This window comes from Thunnus maccoyii, chromosome 21 (assembly GCF_910596095.1).
Source record: "Thunnus maccoyii chromosome 21, fThuMac1.1, whole genome shotgun sequence".
NCBI lineage: Eukaryota > Metazoa > Chordata > Actinopteri > Scombriformes > Scombridae > Thunnus > Thunnus maccoyii.
In genome coordinates, this window is record NC_056553.1 from 729,472 (window position 1) to 751,048 (window position 21,577).

Consider the following 21,577-nt stretch of genomic DNA (forward strand, 5'->3'; position numbering starts at 1 on the left):
AAGTCTATTTTCTTCTTCAGTGATTTAGTCTATCGACTGTCTCAGAGAATGTTTAGCTGCATATTTAAAACCTTCATACACTCATACACCTTCATATATTCTTAACATCAGGCACAAGACTATGACATACCTCCACCATTGCATGTTGACAATCTCAAGCATTTCTCCACTGTAGACTCCAGAGATCTCACTGATGCTATAAATCGACTTGAGTCCTCTACCAACCCCCTTGATCCACTTTCAGCAATCTTTTTTTCAATCAGTTTTTAATTTTTTAAGAGACGACAATTTGTCAATAGTAAACTGTTTTCTCTAGACTGGTATCTTTCCCCATTGCGTGAAAACTGCTGCTATTACACCACATCTAAAAAAGAACAACCTGGACCCTAATGCACTTAACTATAGGGCAATCTCTAACCTCACCATCCTGAGTAAGATTATCAAGAAGTTTGTATATCAGTAACTATACTGCTATCACTATTTTACACTATTTTAAAGTTTCAGTCTGCCCACCCAGAAGGTGCATCCTAGCCAATCCCAGGGGTTGCAGAGTTCTGGGGGAGCAGATTCAGTCCATTCCTGTCCATTGACAGGTGGGTTCAACCCCTGAATCTGTTCATTCTTTTAATCAAAGTATTACAATTTAACAATTGCATGATTCCTAAATTTGCATTTTGATAGTAGTTTTAGTGTTCTGAAAGTGAACCAAGTAGAATGGTACTAAACATGATGTTAGTCTTATCAAGGATGATGGAATTATGTTCATGGTACATTTCTTGGCTTAAAGGCAGTGGAATAAAAGTCTAACTAAAGCACCTAACAACACACATATGATGTACACACATCTATCAACATACAATATTAATTGTGTTGTTTGAGGCTTGTGCTGTCTGTCTGCAAAACCATGCAGGAACTTTACCATACACACCTAAAGAATGGAACAGAACAGTTTGCCTGCTGAACTTACACTTTGCTCCAACACTGTGTTCTTTCAAAACCAAAGACCTTCCTTTCTGTTGAGCATTTTCTTAAATGAATACACCATAACTGTACACTATGTATGTTTGTATGTGTGTATTTATGCATGGATGTTTCTGTTTATTAGCACATTTTTGCTGTTTTATTTTTTTATGTAAAGCACTTTTAACTGCTTTTGTATGAGATGGTGCTACAAATAAAATTTGAATTGAATTGAATATTACAAGAAAAATCCTACACTGAATAATTCACTCTGAACCTCTGAAATTCTTGATCATTAAATTAGTTTTTATCTTCATTTTAAAAACCTCAATTAGACAGCAACAAACATAATATCCAGCATTAACTTGTTCCAACACTTTTATGAAGCTATGCAGTGTTTATACTGACTGAAATATTTAAACACAAGATGCCGTGATTTTTTATGGCGACACCATTCCGTTAAATGTAAATATTGTATATATATTGGACATCCTTTTTCTCCTATGTTCCTAAAGTCCATGCTGACATATTTGGTATCTTTGTAATTGTTGGGATCTTGAGTAGAATCTGAAATACATTTCTGTGCATGTTTTACCTGTGTTTGACTGCACACCATGAGTTTGTATACATGGGGTCACTGGTGGAGCTGCAGAGTTTTAAAGGTGAGGATCACTACGTCTTTATTCACCTATATTAGGGGTACTGATGTTGACATTTCATCCATTGCCAAAGTCCCTGTTTCTGATCATTTCTGTGTCTTTTTTTTTACTTTAACATATAAATGAATGTCCATTACATTACAAAAAAGGCATTTAATTCACAAATCACCATGGAAAATTGCTGTAATTTGTCAGCTGAAAAGAAATTGTTGAAAACCTGAGAGACCATGGAGGAAAAGTAAACTACATGTTCACTTGACATTTTTAAAGATCAATTTATAATAATAATAATGAATTATTATTATTATTGTTATTGGTATTGTTATTGTTATTATTATTATCATTATATAATCATAACACAGTCAAGAAATAAAGACAAGCACATTTCTCAGATTTCAGAAAACCAAAATAATCTCAAGTTGCTTTATTCCACAACTGGCAATCCTCTAAATCCATCACCTGCTCTCAGTCTTCATAATAACTCAACCCTTAAATGCAAAGAATTTGCTCCATTTTTTAAAGAAAAAAATGTTTCTATTAGAGCCAGAATTGTAAATGCAGACACTCAAACTCCCACAGGCCACCTTCTGTGATGTCATCCTTTGTTATGATGTCAGAAGATGCCATCAGTGAAGTAATGAGCAGGATGAAGTCTTCCACTTGTGCTCTAGACCTCATCCGAATCAAGCTGTTTAAACCCTGTTTCCAAAGCCTCTCTCAAGTAACAACGAGTATAATAAATTCCTTAATTTAGGCATCTTCCCCACAGCTTTCAAGACTTAAATGGTAAAATCTCTCCTCAAGAAATCCAATCTGGATCACTCAGAGCTAAACAATTACAGTCCCTTTTCTAATCTAGCTTTCCTTTGTAAACTTTTAGAGAAAACTGTTTTTAAACAACTTCTTGTTTGTCTGACTAACAATGGCATTTTAGAAAAACTCTAATCTGTTTCTCTGAAAGTTGTAAATTACCTGAGAATTATTGTGGATTAAAACAACATGGCTGTCCTTCTTCTATTAGACCTCATTGCAGCATTCAATATGATCAACCACGAAATTTTAATTGACAGACTTAAGAAATTGGTGGGTCTCCCCTACTGGCTTTAAGCTTGGTTTCAGTCTTATTTAACTGGCAGACTATTTTAACTTTGTCAGCCTAGGTGCTTATCTATCAGAGACTCGTATCTTCTTCGTCTTTTTTAACACAGAAAGATGCTGAGATGCTCATTCATACTTATTTGTGTGAACAGATCTGTAAATATAAAATACCTTCCACAAATACAAAAAAACTGTAAACTCACAAAAATATTTTGCAAATATAAAATGGGTCTGCACATATACAAACCAATTCCACAAATAAGAAAATATCTGTGAATACATTAAATTAATTTACAAATAAATGAAAAGCATTTGCAAATATCTTCCTAACATTTACAACTTTGGAACAGACGTTTGTGAATCCAGTTTTTATTTGTCATGGGAAAAGGTATTTGTGGATCTCAATTCTATGCTTCTAGATTTGCATTTTACACACATAGTCCACTTGTATCTTTTGGCCATTTTCAGATAGCACGTTATTGCCTGCTGACAACGCCATTTCCGCATTTCAAAGTAAGAGCATGCAGTCTTTCTATGAGCTGTTTTTTTGCATTTATTGTTTTATAATGTTAATGTGATACAGTGAGCATTAGTGTGTGTTTACTAGTCCTATGTATATTATCTAGCACACATACACACTTTCATATAAATTATTGTTTGAGTATGAAAGGCACAAGGTGGCTTTTTGTCAACAACTCACTTTACACTCACTTTATAGTTTTCATTTATTCTTTCACGTGGGTAAAGGTCACAAAGCACTTCACATCTTATTAGTAGTGTACCCTTACTAATGTAGTTGTAATGTATGCGTAGAGCTTAACCATATTTAGTTAGGTTACATTGTTTCGTTAACTGTTGTAAGATATGACAAGTGACAGCACCCTGATTAAGGTCTTTGATAGCATGGCTGTTGGTGTTGATAGTTGCTTTTGTTTAGAAATGTTATTAAATAGGTATGCATTCAGGACTGTATTGGTGTTGGTTGTGTAAGACTGAAGCTCCCCTTCGGGTGTCAGTCAGAACACACAGGACGCTCAGATGCAGTTAACTCTTCTTTACTGCTTCTCATGTAATACAGCAGCACAATATTGCAACTATTTAGGCTTTCAGGTGTAAGTTGAAGGAGTTGTGGGTGTATGTGGTTTATAATAGAGACGGATACAAAGTGCCAAACATAATAAGAATCAGGCAACCCAATATACTCAGCTATTAAACTAATTACACATTTACAATATAAAGAAATTATACTGGCTGCTATTTAAGTAACAGTACAGACAGACTCCCCCTCCTTTACTAAATTACCAGAATACCAACAATGTCAAACTCAAACAGTCTAGCAACAGGTAGCAGCAGCTATCATTAATATTACTGAGCCACATGGATAGTAGCGTAGCTTAGCAGATATGTAGAAAGCTAACAGCATCAGTGAATTAACAAATATGCTGTGAAAGGCTCACTAAATGTCCCGTTCAGTCCATAATAACTTCCTTTACTCACAGTTCGTCAGAGATGCACACAGCTCACACCACTTGAATGCAGTAATGTTCACTTCTCTCTCGTTCTGATGGTGTGCCTCTTGCTTAGTGTAGTTACAATGAACGACACCCTTTCATATATTCACTGGCGCAGTTCTGCACTTCCACCACAAAGGAGCACTGGTGTAACAACCAACAGCCTTCCAAACAAATGTCGTATTGTAATTTTATTGTTCATTCAACTCTGAGCAACGCAGACAGACTGATGCACGCTTTTATAACTAGCAGGCTAGACTATTGTAATGCTCTCCTTTCTGGTCTACCAAGAATACAATTAATCAGCTACAAATAATTCAAAATTCTGCTGCACAAACGCTGAATAAGACCAGGAGGAGAGCACACATTACACTTATTTTAAAGTTGACTGTAGCAAACAAGGCACGTGCATTATTATTGCTTTTAGTGATGTCAGAGAAGAAGGACCAACTTGCATTTCTCAGTTCCAAATGCAAAGTGTCTCTTTATAGATGTTATAATGGACCTGGATTTGTTTTTTGCCACCTGCATTCAACTTTTCAACACTCTTTTTTCCTATTCTGTCCAGTGTGGCATTTCTCCATTGAGAACTTTTCATACCAGAGACCACTTTCACCTTAGTGAACGTAATGGCATCAATAACATTTGTAATTTTAGAACTGAAATTATCTACAAGCTCATTGACTGAGACCCAAGAGTGGGCAGATGTGGAATAGAAAGCCTGAATAAATATTTCACTGGTGTTTTCAGTGATATACTGTTTTGTAATTCCCTCTGTTTGAACATTTGTGTGCATGGAGATAGCACTTTCAAGAAAACACAGGAATAATCAAAAGACAGCAAGATCAGTCACTACAACCTTAGGAATGTTCAGATCCTTAAAGATAATTAAGACCAGAGTGTGCCCTTTGTTGTGTGTGGGCTCCATCACATGCTGAGTCAGTCCATAGTTATCAAGAACACAACACAGTTCTTTAGTGCCTCTGTCCTGGTTGTTGTTAACATTGATTTTAAAATCACCAACAGTAACTACACACTCAAAGTCATTACAGATAATAGACAGCAGTTTAGCAAACCCATCAAAAAAGGTTGCACAGTATTTAGGTGCCCTGTAAATATTTAGATATATGGCTTAAGAAGAGGAATTCAGCTGAAGAACCACATATTAAAAAGCATCAAAATTTCAATAAAACATCTGCTTGCATTGGAGGGAATCATCAAACAAAGTGGCAACTCCACCTCCTTTCTTAAGCACTCTGACTCAATAAGCTGCACTGTTATCTTGGTCTAACCAAGTTTCAGTTAAAAACATAAAATCAAGGTTATGCTTCATGAAATCATTGATTAAAAATGTTTTTCCTGCCAAAGACCCGACATTTAATAAAACTAAATTAGTGTGTTAAAAGCATTGTCTGACCAATTTTTTGTAACAGGGTGTGACTGACGAGGAATGGATGCTAAATATGATACGTTTGCAGAACTTGCTGGCTGTTTCCTTTTTCTTAGCAGATTCACTATTCTCTCTATTACCCATCAAGACTGAGGAAGCTACCTGTACACTTGGCCCCAGCTTATCCTGGGAAAAGTCATGAGTGCCATCAGCCTTGCAGCCGGGACCCAGCAGATATCAGTTAGAGCTTATCAGACTGAGGAGACAGAGGATGATTCTTATGAGGTGCAGTTATGACAATTGTGTCAAAACTGGTGGAGGTGGACGCCAAGGGGGGTGTAGGGGAGAGAAAATGGGAGTAGGGTGGAGTGTAAGTTTGGTCCCAGCAGTGACCAACTCTTTCATCTGGTCAGTGAACTCGAAGAGGGGGGAGGAGGGGGAAAGGATAACTGGAGAGGAGAGTGACCTGGAAGGGGTTTGCGGGGCTGAAGAAGGTGAATCCTCACAGACTCCTCCTCTTGCCTCTTCAAGGTTTCTGCTACCCTGTTATATTTTCCTCCTGTTTTGATTCCTCTTGTCTCTTGTCCTTGGCAGAGGGAACAGATGGGTGATGCAGGAAATAAAATAGATTAGAAGTGAACAGTTTTATTCCTGACTTGTTGAGGCAAAGTCCATCTGCCTTAAAGAGATGTGTGCGGTCCCAGAAAAAGTTGAAATTTCAATAAAGTGCAGTGAATGGATGGTACATGCAGTTGAGAGCCATGTGTTCAGTGCCAACAATCTGCTGAATCTCTCAATTCCTTTTCTGATTGGTGGTAGAGGGCCACTGATAAACACCTCAGCATTCAGAGAGCTGACTGTGTTCAACAGATCAATAAAGTCTTGTTTCAGCACTTCAGACTGATGTTTCACAACATCATTGTGTCCCTATGTGCAGAATGATGTTTTCAATTTTTGGATGTGCAGTCACGATATGTAGGATTCTCAGTCATGTCAGGGACCATATTCTTGGGAAAGCAGAGTATTTTGGTGTTCTTACTGCACATTCTGTTAAAAATGTTTACAGCACAGCCACACAAAATCAGAGTTTGAGGTCCAATCATTAGATTTCCCTGTAGCTATTCCTGTAGCCTTTTATTTTCTGTTTTACTCTTAGTTCTTAACCTGCTGTGTGAAGATGAGAGGTTATCCAGGTCATCAGACAGAGATCCAAGGTCTTGCAACAGTGGAGCAAATCTGTTTTCCAGTTGTGCACTTGGTTGTTGGGGAAGTTTGTTGTTAGTTCTCCCTATCGCAGCTGTCCACCACTGTGTCCATCTAAGAACAGGAGTTGAAGAGGTGCTCTGCCTGGATGATAATGCAGGCCAGCCAGTCACATCACAAATCTCAGGGTGTTGGGCTCTGCCTGTTCCTCATCCTCCCATTTTCCGGGGAAATCATTTACTCTTTCATTAATAATAATAATTGCCTGGGCTTTTTTATGACTGCTGAGACCTGGCTCATTCCTTATGATGCTGTCCCCTTAATTGAGGCTACCCCTGCTAACTTTTCCTATTTTGATCTCCCTGGCCTTTGTTAGTCAATAGTTTTAAATTCTCTCATCTGTCTTTTGGTTCTTTTAACTCTTTTGAAGTTTTAAGTTTTTTTAATATCTGGTCCAGTGCTGTTTATACTTTTATTTAGACCTCCTAGTCTAAATGGTTTTATTCATGAGTTTTCTGAGCTCCTCTCTCTTGTTATACTCAAATATGATGGAGTACTCATCCTTGGTGACTTCAATATCCATGTGTGTTGTCCTACTAACCCTCTTTCCCAGGATTTCCTGGATCTTACTGAGTCTTTTGGTTTAAACCAAATTCTTGAAGGTGCCACACATTCTTAAGCCTATTCTTTAGATTTTGGCCTCATGTGGGTTACTGCCCATGAATGTTAACCTTGTTGACTTTTATGTCTCAGATCATAAAGCCATGTAATCTCCTTCCACTGGTAAGCCTTGTGCCACTGTCCTGACACATGTTCTCAATGCTGATTCTGCCAGTAAATTTTGTGATGCTTTCTCCAATACATTAACCTCAAACTCTTTTATGCAGCATCGGTGCCCAGATGCCCTGGCTAATTCTTTCAGTAATATCTGCCTCTCTACCCTTGATAATATTGCTCCTCTAAAAATCAGAAAGAAAAAGCATAATCCTTTTCCATGGCTCAATGAGCACACTCAGGCCACAAGACACAAGGCAGAAAAGCTAATAAGCTAAAGGTAATAAGCTAAAGGCTAATAGGTTATAATTCTGCCTTGACAACTTAAGAAGTCAAATGGTCAACTATCAAGCAAGAACTTTGTCCTCTAAAGTGACATAATTTATTCTATTCAGATTGAGTTCCCGCAGGTTATCAGAGATCACCTGTGCCTCTCTGGCCTCAGCTCTGAAAAGCTCTGCTCTGTCTGTCTTCCTCTCACTGTGCTGTTGGTCTGCTCTGACACAAACACTCACACCAACGACACAAAACAAAAAGTCAGAAAGCAGCATTTTCTCTTACTAATACAGTTCAAATCAGTGAGCTGCACTTCCAGAGTAAGGTCGGGTTTAGGGGAGAAATCTTAACATGACCTGCTGCATGTACACAAGGATTTACAGCAGCCAGGTTACTACAGTGAATGTAAACACACTGATTGATGAGGACATAGTAATGTTGAACTACACATTTAAACCTGGATGCATCTGATTGGATTATAAATGGATTTTTTTCTATATCATTTATTTTTCATTCAGATTGAGTAGCTGCAGTTTGTCGGAGATCAGCTGTGCTTCTCTGGTCTCAGCTCTGAAGTCCAACACCTCCCATCTGAGAGAGCTGGATCTGAGCTACAACGAGCTGCAGGATTCAGATGTGAAGCTGCTGTTTGATCTTAAAGAGAGTCCACACTGTAGACTGGAGAGTCTGAGGTCAGTTCACTGTCACTATTCACTGTCTGTTACTATTGTTGATCTTAATATTTAACAACTGAATCTAATTTATGTACATACATTACTTATATCCATGAAGTTAATTTCCTTTTTTCTATATTTCATGTTTTTACTGTACAAACTTTAGGTTGCAGTTATAAAAGATGCCTGATTCTTAAAGAAACTATATAAAACGTCCACTGTTACTTATTAAAGTAAATTAATGTTTATAATTTTTGGTAAAGAGTCACATCTGTATACAGAAGATCCTCTCAACTAATATCTGATTTAAATTGATAAAGTTTACTTGCTGAAGGAGAAATATTTCTTTATTATATTCTTTAATGTGTTTTACTGAATAGTGTTTAATCATTGATATTGATCCTTCAGAACACATACACAAACACACACACACAAACAAACACACACACACACACACACACACACACACACACACACACACACACAGAGGGACAGAGAGAGATCAATGCATGGGTTTAAAGTATTTTTTATGAATCAGTCTTGACATGAATAGGTGTCTGAATGTCGTGGTGACATTTAGATGTCTGTAGAAAGCTAACATTATGATGATCCACAATAATAAAATAACAAAGTCACTCTACTCATTTTAGGGAAAAGCTCATTGATTAGGACATAGTAATGCTGAACTACACATTTAAAACCTGAACACATCTGATTTGATTATAAATGGATTTTTCTCTACACAACAATAAATAAGAAACCTGGTTTCTGTAATCAGGATCAGGGATTAGAGAAACCTGGTTTCCACAGGTAGATATCTCCTGCAGAACTGTGATTTCTCTGTCATGTATCAGCTTTTTACATGTGAGCATGTGCAGGATAAAGTACTGCAGACAGAGAGGATAACAGCAGAGCAATGGATGAAAGCAGAGATCATTACATGAAGCAATGTGTCCATTTTAAGTCCAACTAAAACTGAAACTGACACAAAACAGCCAGTAGAAGTCTAAATAAGTTGGTTTCCTGTGCTGAACATTTAAATATTTGTTAAATTCAGACACTTTGACATTGTGAGGAAAAGCTCTGCTCTGTCTGTTATCCTCTCAGTGTGCTGTCAGTCTGCTCTGACACGACCACTCACATCAAAAACACAAAACAAAAAGTCAGAAAGCAGCATCTTTTCTTGCTAATATTGTTCAAATCAGTGATCCACGATTCCAGAGTAAGGTCGGGTTTAGTGGAGAAATCTGATTACTGACCTGCTGCATGTACACAAGCATTTAAAGTAACCAGGTTACTACAGTAAATGTAAACACACTTGGATAATAAATGGATTTGTATCTACATATTTTTTTCTTTATTCAGATTGAGTGACTGCAGTTTGTCAGAGATCAGCTGTGCTTCTCTGGCCTCAGCTCTGAAGTCCAACCTCTCCCATCTGAGAGAGCTGGACCTGAGTAAAAACAAGCTGCAGGATTCAGGATTGAAGCTGCTGTGTGACTTTCTGGAAAGTTCGCAATGTAGACTAGAAACTCTGAGGTCAGACACCATTTTTATTTACTTCTGTGCTGAGATTAATATGATACAACAGTTGTGGTGACACTAAACTGCAGACATAAATCTGATATCATGCTGATCCACACTGAGTATCTTAACGGGAAAGTCTGTTCTCTTTAGTGGTTTAGTCCATAGACTGTATCAGTGCAATGTTGAGCTGTACATTTAAAACCTTCATATAACAAGAAAATCTACACTGAATAATTCACTCTGAACCTCTGAAACTCTTGATTTTTACATTAAATTTCATTTTCACTTTAAATTTTATTCTTTAAATTTAAACCAAAATTCTCGATCAGACAGCAACAAATATAACATCCAGTATTTACTTGTTCCAACACTTTAATGAAGCTATGCAGTACTTATACTGACTGAAATATTTAAATACAAGAGACCATGATTTTTTTTCTATGATAACACCATTCTATTAAGGGTAAATATTTTAGATATATTGAGCATTCTTTTCCTCCTATTTTCCCAAAATCCATCCTGACATATTTGGTATCTTTGTAAATGTTGGGATCTTGAGTAGAATCTGAAATAAATTTCTGAGAGTTTTTCTAAACTTCTACATTCTAAACCTTCTTCAGCTCTGAACAGATTATGAAACATTACATGATTTCAAGCAGGAACTTTGTCTTCTTAAGTGACATCATGTATTCTTTATTCAGATTGAGTGACTGCAGTTTGTCAGAGATCAGTTGTGCTTCTCTGGCCTCAGCTCTGAAGTGCAACCCCTCTCATCTGAGAGAGCTGGATCTGAGAGAGAACAAGCTACAGGCTTCAGTAGTGAGGATGCTGTGTGATTTTCTGGAGAGTCCACATTGTAGACTGGAGACTCTGAGGTCAGACACCATTTCTCACTTATGTGCTGAGATTAATATGATGTGACAGCTGTAATGACACTAAATGGCAGACGTAAAGCTTTTTGAACACTACTATTTAAATCAACACAAATATGAACAGTTCAGATTAACTAATGATTAGACTTTCAGCTTCTTCTGTCTGTGCTCAAAGTGATAAAGTTGACACAGCAGGTACTGATAGTCCATCTGTTGCTTTATGGGATAGCATTTATGTTTTTTTAAATGTGCATAATGATGAAGCCCTTGCAAGGTCTTTCACTATTCTTGCTCAATTGTTTTGCACATGTAGGCCTAAAAAATATAGATATGTTATGTTTTAGTCTTTTTGCATTTTACTTGTGTTTGGCTGCACAACATGATGTTGTATAAATGGAGTCACTGGTGGAGCTGCAGAGTTTAAGAGGTGAAGTCACTATGTCTTTATTTAAATAGCAGCATGTTGTCTTTAATATTAAACCTGCAGGGCAGAACTTTTACATATAAATGAATGTCCATTACATTCAAGTCCTTGCTAATCGAGTTCACGCAATACTGATTAAGCCTATCGCCACCAGGTAAATCGCACTGTATTTCACAGTATACAAAGTTTTTAAATCTCATGTTGGCATGACATTCCCATGCTGGCTGTTTGGCCATTAATCAAGCAGCTCTTCTAGACTTTCCAAATGTTATTGGACTGAATGGATCAAATTCTGATTGTGAAACAAGTCATTTCGCAAGGTTTGTGTGACACTCAAAACAATTTATCCAACGTTTTACAGCTGCAAAAGTAGGTTGGTGGTGGCCAGTGATGTACTGGCCATTGGGCATACTGGGACAAGTCCCGGTGGGCCAGTGGACTGTCAAAACATATATCTGTTTTTACTTGCCATCTCTGTGTGCCTGTCAGTCAGAGTGAACATGAGAGAGTGCTGTATGTCTGTGTCAGGCAATCACACCTGAAGAGATAAAAGTCCCACACTCCAGCTTTAATGAGAACTCTTTTTCACTGTTTGTATTTGACAATTTTTAACATGCATCCTGGGTTCAGGTGTTTGGATTTTACATTTTCTAAACTTCTACATTCTAAACCTTCCTCAGCTCTGAATAGAATATGAAACACTGAATGATTTCAGGCATGAACTTTGTCTTCTGAAGTGACAACATTTATTCTTTATTCAGATTGAGTGACTGCAATTTGTCAGAGATCAGCTTTGCTTCTCTGGTCTCAGCTCTGAAGTCCAACCCCTCTCATCTGAAGGAGCTGGATATGGATAAAGATAAGCTTCAGGATTCAGGATTGAAGCTGCTGTGTGATTTTCTGGAGAGTCCACACTGTAGACTGGAGACTCTGAGGTCAGACACCATTTTTTTTCCTTCTGTGCTGAGATTAATATGATGTGACAGTTGTGATGACACTAAACCACAGACATAAAGCTGATATTATGCTGATTCACACTGAGTATCTTAATGGTAAAGTCTATTTTCTTCCTTAGTGGTTTAGTCCATTGACTGTGTCAGAGCAATGTTGAGCTGCACATTTAAAACCTTCATATAACAAAAAGTCCTACACTGGATATTCACACTGAACCCCTGAAACTCTTGATTTTTACATGAAATTTCACCTTCAGTTTAAATTTTGTTTCTTAAATTTAATCCAAAAAACTCAAACAGCAACAAATAGAATATACAGTATTTACTTGTGCCAACACTGTAATGAAGCTATGCAGTGCTTATACTGACTGAAATATTTGAACACAAAATGCCATGATTTTTTTATGGCAACACCATTCCATTAAATGTAAATATTGTAGATATATTGAACATACTTTTCCTCCTATTTTCCTAAAATCCATCCTGACATATTTGGTATCTTTGTAAACGTTGGGATCTTGACTAGAATCTGAAATAAATTTCTGTGGTTTTTTACGTGTTTGGCTGCACAACGTGAGTTTGTATATGTGGCATGAGAATAGTATGTAGGGGACTAACCAGTGTAATCAAGGAAATCCAACTACGCCACCATGGGGGTTTTACCAAGGGACAAATGTTACCTCAGATCAGTACCAATAACCCAAAATGGCAATCAGGTTTGTTACACTAAGAAGTGAGAGACGTGGTTCCAGCCATCAATAATTCTTTATTTTAACAATGGCAAAAATTAGTAAAAGAAGAATAATTAAGCATACTGCGTCCACACATGTATTAAAAGGGGGCAGGTGAATTATTCAGGGCTGAGGTTTACCAGTGGAGAGGAGGTAGGAGAGGTATCCAGGAGAGAGTCACCCTGAGTCACATATGCACACACATCCACACACACACCCACACAATGGTGAAGGGTCAAACCCAGTGATGGTCAGTTGAACACAGCACACAGGAAAGGAGGAACCACCACCTATAATCACCAACCCCTCCACCGTGGGCGTTCAGCTTCTGAAAAACAAAAAGGAATACAAAATCAGTAAAGTATTCAACCAAACAAACAAACAAAAACACCATACAGTTGCCCTTATCAACAGCTATAGAAAAAGGGCCTCCTGCCAGTGTTGTAACAAAACAATAAAAAGAAAGAAAAAGAAAAGAATGAATAGACAAACTAAACTAAACTAAAGAAACACTCTCCAAAACAATATCAGTTGGTCAGATAGTTGAACACCTAACCAGCAACTTAGGAACAAAATAAACAAATAAACAGAATAAACCATGAAAACAATATTATTTATATGAAATCATTACATAAGCTATAAAGTAGAAACAATTGAATAAACTAAACTAAGCAAATGAATAAACTAACTGGGAATAAACAAACAATAACAAATGAAAAGGAACCCCCCTGCTCACAATGTACACGCACACTCACACACTTAAAACGGCTTGGCCAAAAGTACTAGTCCCAGTACTGCCAGCCCACAATGCAGCATGACCCATGACCAAACAATTTTTAACAAAGACGATGATTGTTAACACCAATTATGGGCAAAACAGCAGCATTCTTGTGGCATGGGCCAGAATTGCCACAGCAGCTCCCGGGTGAAGCTGCTAAATGCTGACCAAGGCCCGCAGTCCAATCAGGCAGCGGCTGCAAGTTAAGAGAAGGAGAGAGAGTTTATAATGCCTATGCTGCTACTACACATGGGGACCGACAGCAGTCTGTGAGAGGGTCACTTCTGAGGGAGGCAAGTCACCATGGAGGGATCTGCAGCAGTTGCGGAAGTCCAGTGAAGAGCAGGCAGGGCATGCATTCAGCATCAGGGGAGCGCTCAGAAAACAATTACCTGCCTTTATAGGCTACCCACAGACAATGATTAGCTATTGATCGCCAAGTAATCAAGAGCCTCAAACATTACAGCCCTGTTTAGACCAGACAGGGATACATTTCCATTCTGCTACATATAGATGGAGTCACTGGTGGAGCTGCAGAGTTTAAGAGGTGGAGTCACTACGTCTTTATTGAAGTAGCAGCATGTTGTCACTAATATTAATGAGAGCTCTGTTTCACTGTTTGTATTTCACAGTTTTTAACCTGCATCCTGTTGGGTTCAGGTGTTTGGAGTTTCCATTTTCTAAACTTCTATATTCTAAACCTTCTTCAGCTCTAAACAGATTATGAAACACTGAGTGGTTTCAAGCAGGAACTTAATCTCCTAAAGTGATATCATTTATTCTTTATTCAGATTGACAGGCTGTAATTTGTCAAATATCAGCTATGCTCCTCTGGCCTCAGCTCTGAAGTCCAACCCCTCCCATCTGAGAGAGCTGGATCTGATGTACAGTTACAAGTTGGGGGATTCAGGATTGAAGCTGCTGTGTGATTTTCTGGAGAGTCCACACTGTAGACTGAAGACTCTGAGGTCAGACACCAATTTTTACTTCTGTGCTGAGAATAATATGGTGTGAAAGTTGTTGGCAACACTAAACTACAGACATAAAGATGATATTATGCTGATCCACCCTGAGTATCTTACTGGGAACGTCTATTTTCTTCTTCAGTGGTTTAGTCCATTGACTGAGTCAGAGCATTGTTGAGCTGCACATTTAAAACCTTCATATAACAAGAAAAATCTACACTGGATAATTCCCTCTGAACCTCTGAAACTCTTGATTTAACATTAAATTTCACCTTCACTTTAAATTTCATTCTTTAAATTGAAACCAAAATACTCAATCAGACAGTAACAAATATAATATCCAGTATTTACTTTTTCCAACACTTTTATGAAGCTATGCAGTGTTTATACAGACTGAAATATTTAAACACAAGATGCTGTGATTTTTTATGACAATACCATTCCATTAAATGTAAATACTGTAGATATACTGAACATCCTTTTCCTCCTATTTTTCAAAAATCCATCCTGATATATTTGGTATCTTTGTGAACATTGGAATCTTGAGTAGAATTTGAAATAAATGTCTGTGGGTTTTTTACTTGTGTTTGGCTGCACAACATGAGTTTGTATAGATGGAGACACTGGTGGAGCTGCAGAGTTTCAGAGGTGAAGTCACTACATCTTTATTGAAGTAGCAGCATGGTGTCATTAATATTAATGAGAGCTCTTTTTCACTGTTTGTATTTCACAGTTTTTAACCTACATCCTGTTGGGTTCAGGTGTTTGGAGTTTCCATTTCTAAACTTCTATATTCTAAACCTTCTTCAGCTCTGAACAGATTATGAAACACTGAATGATTTCAAGCAGGAACCTTGTTTTCTAACAGGGGTTTAAGTTCTCAGGCACCATGCTGATTTAAGCCATATTTAATTCAATTTACTGTACACATTTCCCCCTGGACAACTTTTCAGGCTCACAAATCTTTTCTTTCCTTAATCCCTGTTCTAAAGTGACATAATTTATTCTGTACACAGATTGGGTGGCAACGGTGTGTCAGAGGACAGATGTGCCTCTCTGGCCTCAGCTCTGAAGTCCAACCCCTCCCATCTGAGAAAGCTGGATCTTAGTAACAACAAGCCACAAGATTCAGGAGTGAGGCTGCTGTGTGATTTTCTGAAGAGTCCATACTGTAGGCTGGAGACTCTGAGGTCAGACACTATTTTCTACGTCTGTGCTGAGATTAGTATGATGCGACTCTAAACTGACATAAACAGACATAAAGCTGATATTATGCTGATCCACACTGGGGATCTTAATGGTAAAGTGTATTTTCTTCTGTTGGGCTGCACATCTACAAGAGGAACAGACTGAAAAAAGACTCCACACACTGATCTGAGCTCTTGGTTTGTGTTTGTTAACGAGATATTATCTCTGACTATGAGAGGTGAAACCATGGAAGTTGACTGAACATTGTGCAGATTCTACTGTATTCAGTCTGTCTCTACCTGCTGGGGAGCTAATGCCAGCCCACAGCTGTCTGCAGGTATCAGACTGATGTCAACACAAATACAAACAGTGCAGATTAACTAATGAGCAGACTTTCAGTTTCTGCTGTCTGTGCTCAAAGTGATAAAGTTGAAACAGCAGGTACTGACAGTCCATGTGTTGCTTTGTGGGATAGCATGTTTTTTAAATGTGCATAATGATGAAGCCCTTGCAAGTGATACAGGTCTTTTATTATTCTTGCTCAACTGTTTTGCACATGTAGGCTTAAAAATATAGATGTGTCATGTTTTAGTCTTTTTACATTTTTCTTGAACTTAGCTGCACAACATGAGTTTGTATAGATGGAGTCACTGGTGCAGCTGCAGAGTTTAAGAGGTGAAGTCACTAAGTCTTTGTTGAAGTAGCAGCATGTTGTTATTAATATTAATGAGAGCTCTTTTTCACTGTTTGTATTTGACAGTTTTTAACCTGCATCCTGTTGGGTTCAGGTGTTTGGAGTTTCCATTTTCTAAACTTCTATATTCTAAACCTTCTTCAGCTCTGAACAGATTATGAAGCAGGAACTTTGTCTTCTAATGGGTTAAAGTTGTCAGGCACTATGCCTGATTTCAACCATAGGGCAGCTCTCAATTCATATAATACTGAATTCAATATATTGTACACATTTCCTCCTGGACAACTTTTCAGACTCACAATTCTTTTCTTGCTTTAATCCCTGTTCTAAAGTGACATTTATTCTTTACATAGATTGATAAAGTGCAGTTTGTCAGACTTTGTCAACTTCTACATTCTAAACCTTCCTCAGCTCTGAATAGAATATGAAACACTGAATGATTTCAGGCATGAACTTTGTCTTCTGAAGTGACAACATTTATTCTTTATTCAGCTTGAGGGACTGCGATTTGTCAGAGATCAGCTTTGCTTCTCTGGTCTCAGCTCTGAAGTCCAACCCCTCCCATCTGAGAGAGCTGGATTTGAGTGTCAACAAGCCACAAGATTCAGGATTGAGGCTGCTGTGTGACTTTCTGGAGAGTCCACACTGTAGGCTGGAGACTCTGGGGTCAGACACCATTTTTTTACTGCTGTGCTGAGATTAATATGATGTGACAGTTGTGGTGACACTAAACTGCAGACATAAAGCTGATATTATTCGGATCCACACTGAGTATCTTAATGATAAAGTCTTTTTTCTTCTTTGATGATTTAGTCCATTGACTTTGTCAGAGCCATGTTAAGCTGAACATTTAAAACCTTCATAAAACAAGAAATATCATATTTATTTATATTATATTTTATATTATATTTGATAGTTTTTAATCTGCATCCTATTGGGTTCAGGTCTTTGGAGTTTCTATCTTCTAAACATTAGGGTTGGAAAAAAAGATTTTCCGATTAAACTTTGTTCATATTTGAATGATCAATAATTGATTTTTGAGATCCAGAGATTGATCTTTGCATTTGCACCTTTACTCAGTAAACATGTGCACATGTGCACTATGTTGTGTGTATGCAGTGCTTGTTGTGAATGGTTCAGTTAGAGAAGCATGATGTGTAAAATGTCTACAATGTGGAAAATTAAGTTATTTCAACATTCACAAAAATCATATTTCATATTTTATGTTTCATGTAGGCTTAAAAATATAGATGTGTCATGTTTTAGTCTTTTTACATTTTTATTCTAAACCTTCTTCAGCTCTGAACAGATTATGAAGCACTGAAAGATTTCAAGCAGGGACTTTGTCTTCTAACAGGGATTAAAGTTGTCAGGCACCATGCCTGATTTCAGCCATATAGCAGTGTTAAATTCATAAAATACTTAATTCAACATGTTGTACATATTTCAACAACTTTTCGGGTTCACAAGTCTTTTCTTGCTTTAATCCCTGTTCTAAAGTGACATAATTTATTCTTTACTCAGATTGCGTTACAACGGTGTGTCAGAGATCAGCTGTGCTTCTCTGGCATCAGCTCTGAAGTCCAACCCCTCCCATCTGAGAAAGCTGTATCTGAGTGAAAACGACCTGCAGGGTTCAGACATGACGCTGCTGTGTGACTTTCTGGAGAGTTCACACTGTAGGCTGGAGACTCTGAGGTGAGACAACATTTTTACTTCTGTGCTGAGATTAATATGATGTGACAGTTGTGGTGACACGAAACTGCAGACATAAAGCTAATATTATGCTGATCCGCACTGAGTATCTTACTGGGAAAGTCTATTTTCTCCAGCAGTGGTTTAGTCTATTGACTGTGTCAGAGCAATGTTGAGCTGCACATTTAAAATTCATTCAACATGAAAAATTTACACTGGATAATCCACTTCCATTAAATGTAAATATTATAGATATATTGAATATCTTTTTGTCTCCCAATTTCCCAAAATACATCCTGACATATTTGCTATCTTTGTAAAGGGCTGTCCAGACCAAGAATGATAACTATAACAATAAGTATAAATATATATTTTTAAAAATCATTCTAACTCACATTGCAGTGTCCACACCACAAATATAATGACAATGACAGTGGTGAATGATATCATTGGGATCACTTTCAGAACAATTTGATAAATGACAGAAACACTGAAAGCCAATCAAAATCCATCCCCTAAACCATACGGCAGGACAAATTCTCCATCTAGTCTTAAATTTTCAGTAAAACTTTAAAACCTACATATATCATCTTAACTGTGGAAACTGACTGATGACTTTATTTATTAAAAAATGTTTATTTTAATGTGGTTTTGCTCCTTTCTCACCACAGACTGATGCACTGTAAATTGGAACAGAATGACACCCAGAGATGATTTCTTTAGATAGGTTTGTCTCTCTTTATTATACAATGATGCTGGAACTTTATTCTACATTATAATGTAAAAAAAACAACAAAGCTGGCAACCCTCATAGGCTTCAGATCTGTGCTCATACTGTGTGTCCCTGCCACAGTGTAATAAAAGCTGGTTATCTGTGTGCTTTTGTGCATCATGCCTCAGCATTTTCTACCATCGGTCGGTCCAGTTTGGTCTGTAAATACTGGAACATCACAGCAACTAGTGACCCAGACTCTTCTGAGCAACACATTGTATCACCACTCACCTGTGAACCCATACCCTTCTGATGTTCTCTTTCTTTCTATATGCAATGTACAGCAGAAACAAGTCATCACTATCCATTTTCCTAAGCTGACACAGCTGGAGTGCATAGCACATGCTTTGTGCCACTGTTTATAGAACGTTATCATTCATAAGTGTGGATGCTCACATCATTATCATTATGGTTATTGTTATTGTTATGGTTATAGCTCTTGATGTTGACAGCCCTCAAATGTTTGGATCTTGAGTAGAGTCTAAAATAGTCCACTCTCTAAACTCTATATTCTAAACCTTCTTCAGCTCTGAACAGATTATGAAACAGTGTGATTTCGAACTTCATCTTCTAACAGAGGTTAAAGTTCTTAGACACCATGCCTGATTTCAGCCATAGAGCAGTTTTAAATTAATATAATACTTAATACAATATATTGTACACATTTCCTCCTGGACAACTTTTCAGGCTCACAAATCTTTTCTTGCTTTAATCTCTGTTCTAAAGCAATATAATTTATTATTTATTCAGTTTGGGTTGGTGCCGTTTGTCAGAGATCAGCTGTGCTTCTCTGGCCTCAGCTCTGAAGTCCAACCCCTCCCATCTGAGAGACCTGGATCTGAGTCACAACAACCTGCAGGATTCAGGATTGAAGCTGCTGTGTGACTTCCTGGAGAGTCCACACTGTAGGCTGGAGGCTCTGGGGTCAGACACCATTTTTTTACTTCTGTGCTGAGATTAATATGATGTGACTCTAAACTGCAGACATAAAGCTGATATTATGCTAAACCACGCTGAGTATCTTAATGGTAAAGTCTATTTTCTTATTCAGTGGTTTAGTCCATTGACTGTGTCAGAGCAATGTTGAGCTGCACATTTAATACCTTCATATTACAAGAAAAATCTACACTGGATAAGTCACTCTGAACCCCTGAAACTATGTTTTTGTCTTTTATATTTGACAGTTTTAACCTGCATCCTGTTGGGTTCAGGTGTTTGGAGTTTCCATTTTCTAAACTTCTATATTCTAAACCTTCTTCAGCTCTGAACAGATTATGAAGCATTGAATGATTTCAAGCAGGAACTTTGTCTTCTAACGGGTTAAAGTTGTCAGGCACTATGCCTGATTTCAGCCATAGAGCAGTGTTAAATTCATAAAATATTTAATTCAACATGTTGTACACATTTCCTCCTGGACAACTTTTCAGGTTCACAAATCTTTTCTTGTTTTAATCCCTGTTCTAAAGTGATATCATGTATTCTTTATTCAGATTGGATGGCTGCACTTTGTCAGAGATCAGCTATGCTTCTCTGGCCTCAGCTCTAAAGTCCAACCCCTCCCATCTGAGAAAGCTGTATCTGAGTGCCAACAAGCCACAAGATTCAGGAGTGAGGCTGCTGTGTGATTTTCTGAAGAGTCCATACTGTAGGCTGGAGACTCTGAGGTCAGACACTATTTTCTATGTCTGTGCTGAGATTAGTATGATGCGACTCTAAACTGACATAAACAGACATAAAGCTGATATTATGCTGATCCACACTGGGGATCTTAATGGTAAAGTGTATTTTCTTCTGTTGAGCTGCACATTTAAAACCTTCATATAACAAGAAAAATCTACACTAGATAATTCACTCTGAACCTCTGAAACTCTAAATAAATTGATTTAATTTTTGGTAAAGAGTCACATCTGTATACAGAAGATACTCTCAACTAATATTTGTTATAAATTGATCGTTTATTTGCCGAAGGAGAAATATGTTGTTTAGATTAATTTCAATGTGTTTCACTGAATAATGTCTGTTTACTGATCTTGATCCTTCAGAACACACATACACACAGGGGAAGCAGGAACTTTGACTTCTAAAGTGACATCATTTATTTGTTATTCAGATTGGATGACTGCAGTTTGTCAGAGATCGGCTGTGCTTCTCTGGCTTCAGCTCTGAAGGCTAACCCCTCCCATCTGAGAGAGCTGTATCTGTGGAGAAACAACCTGCGGCGATTAGACTTGAAGCTGCTGTACGATCTTAAGATGAGTCCACACTGTAGACTGAAGACTCTAAGGTCAGTAGAGTGTTAGAGTCAGTCTGTGCTGGTTTCAGCAGTACTGCATTAAACACAGTTAGTATCAAACCAAAGATCCAGTGTTTCCTGGTGAACCTCCAACCTTCTCAGTGGCTGCTTTCCTCAGTGAAGCTGTGAGAGGAGAATGG

At 37.7% G+C, this 21,577-nt stretch overlaps 1 protein-coding gene across 1 annotated transcript in view; it reads left to right on the plus strand.

Moving 5' to 3' along the window:
* Window positions 1-21,577, plus strand: part of LOC121888530 (NACHT, LRR and PYD domains-containing protein 12-like) — a 50,124-nt gene that overhangs the window by 26,122 nt on the left and 2,425 nt on the right. The window contains exons 9-17 of the mRNA XM_042400131.1: window positions 8,390-8,563; window positions 9,911-10,084; window positions 10,774-10,947; window positions 12,130-12,303; window positions 14,622-14,798; window positions 15,812-15,985; window positions 17,170-17,187; window positions 20,635-20,808; window positions 21,255-21,428. Coding sequence (XP_042256065.1) covers window positions 8,390-8,563; window positions 9,911-10,084; window positions 10,774-10,947; window positions 12,130-12,303; window positions 14,622-14,798; window positions 15,812-15,985; window positions 17,170-17,187; window positions 20,635-20,808; window positions 21,255-21,428 — 1,413 coding nt within the window. The remainder of the gene's footprint in view (window positions 1-8,389; window positions 8,564-9,910; window positions 10,085-10,773; window positions 10,948-12,129; window positions 12,304-14,621; window positions 14,799-15,811; window positions 15,986-17,169; window positions 17,188-20,634; window positions 20,809-21,254; window positions 21,429-21,577) is intronic.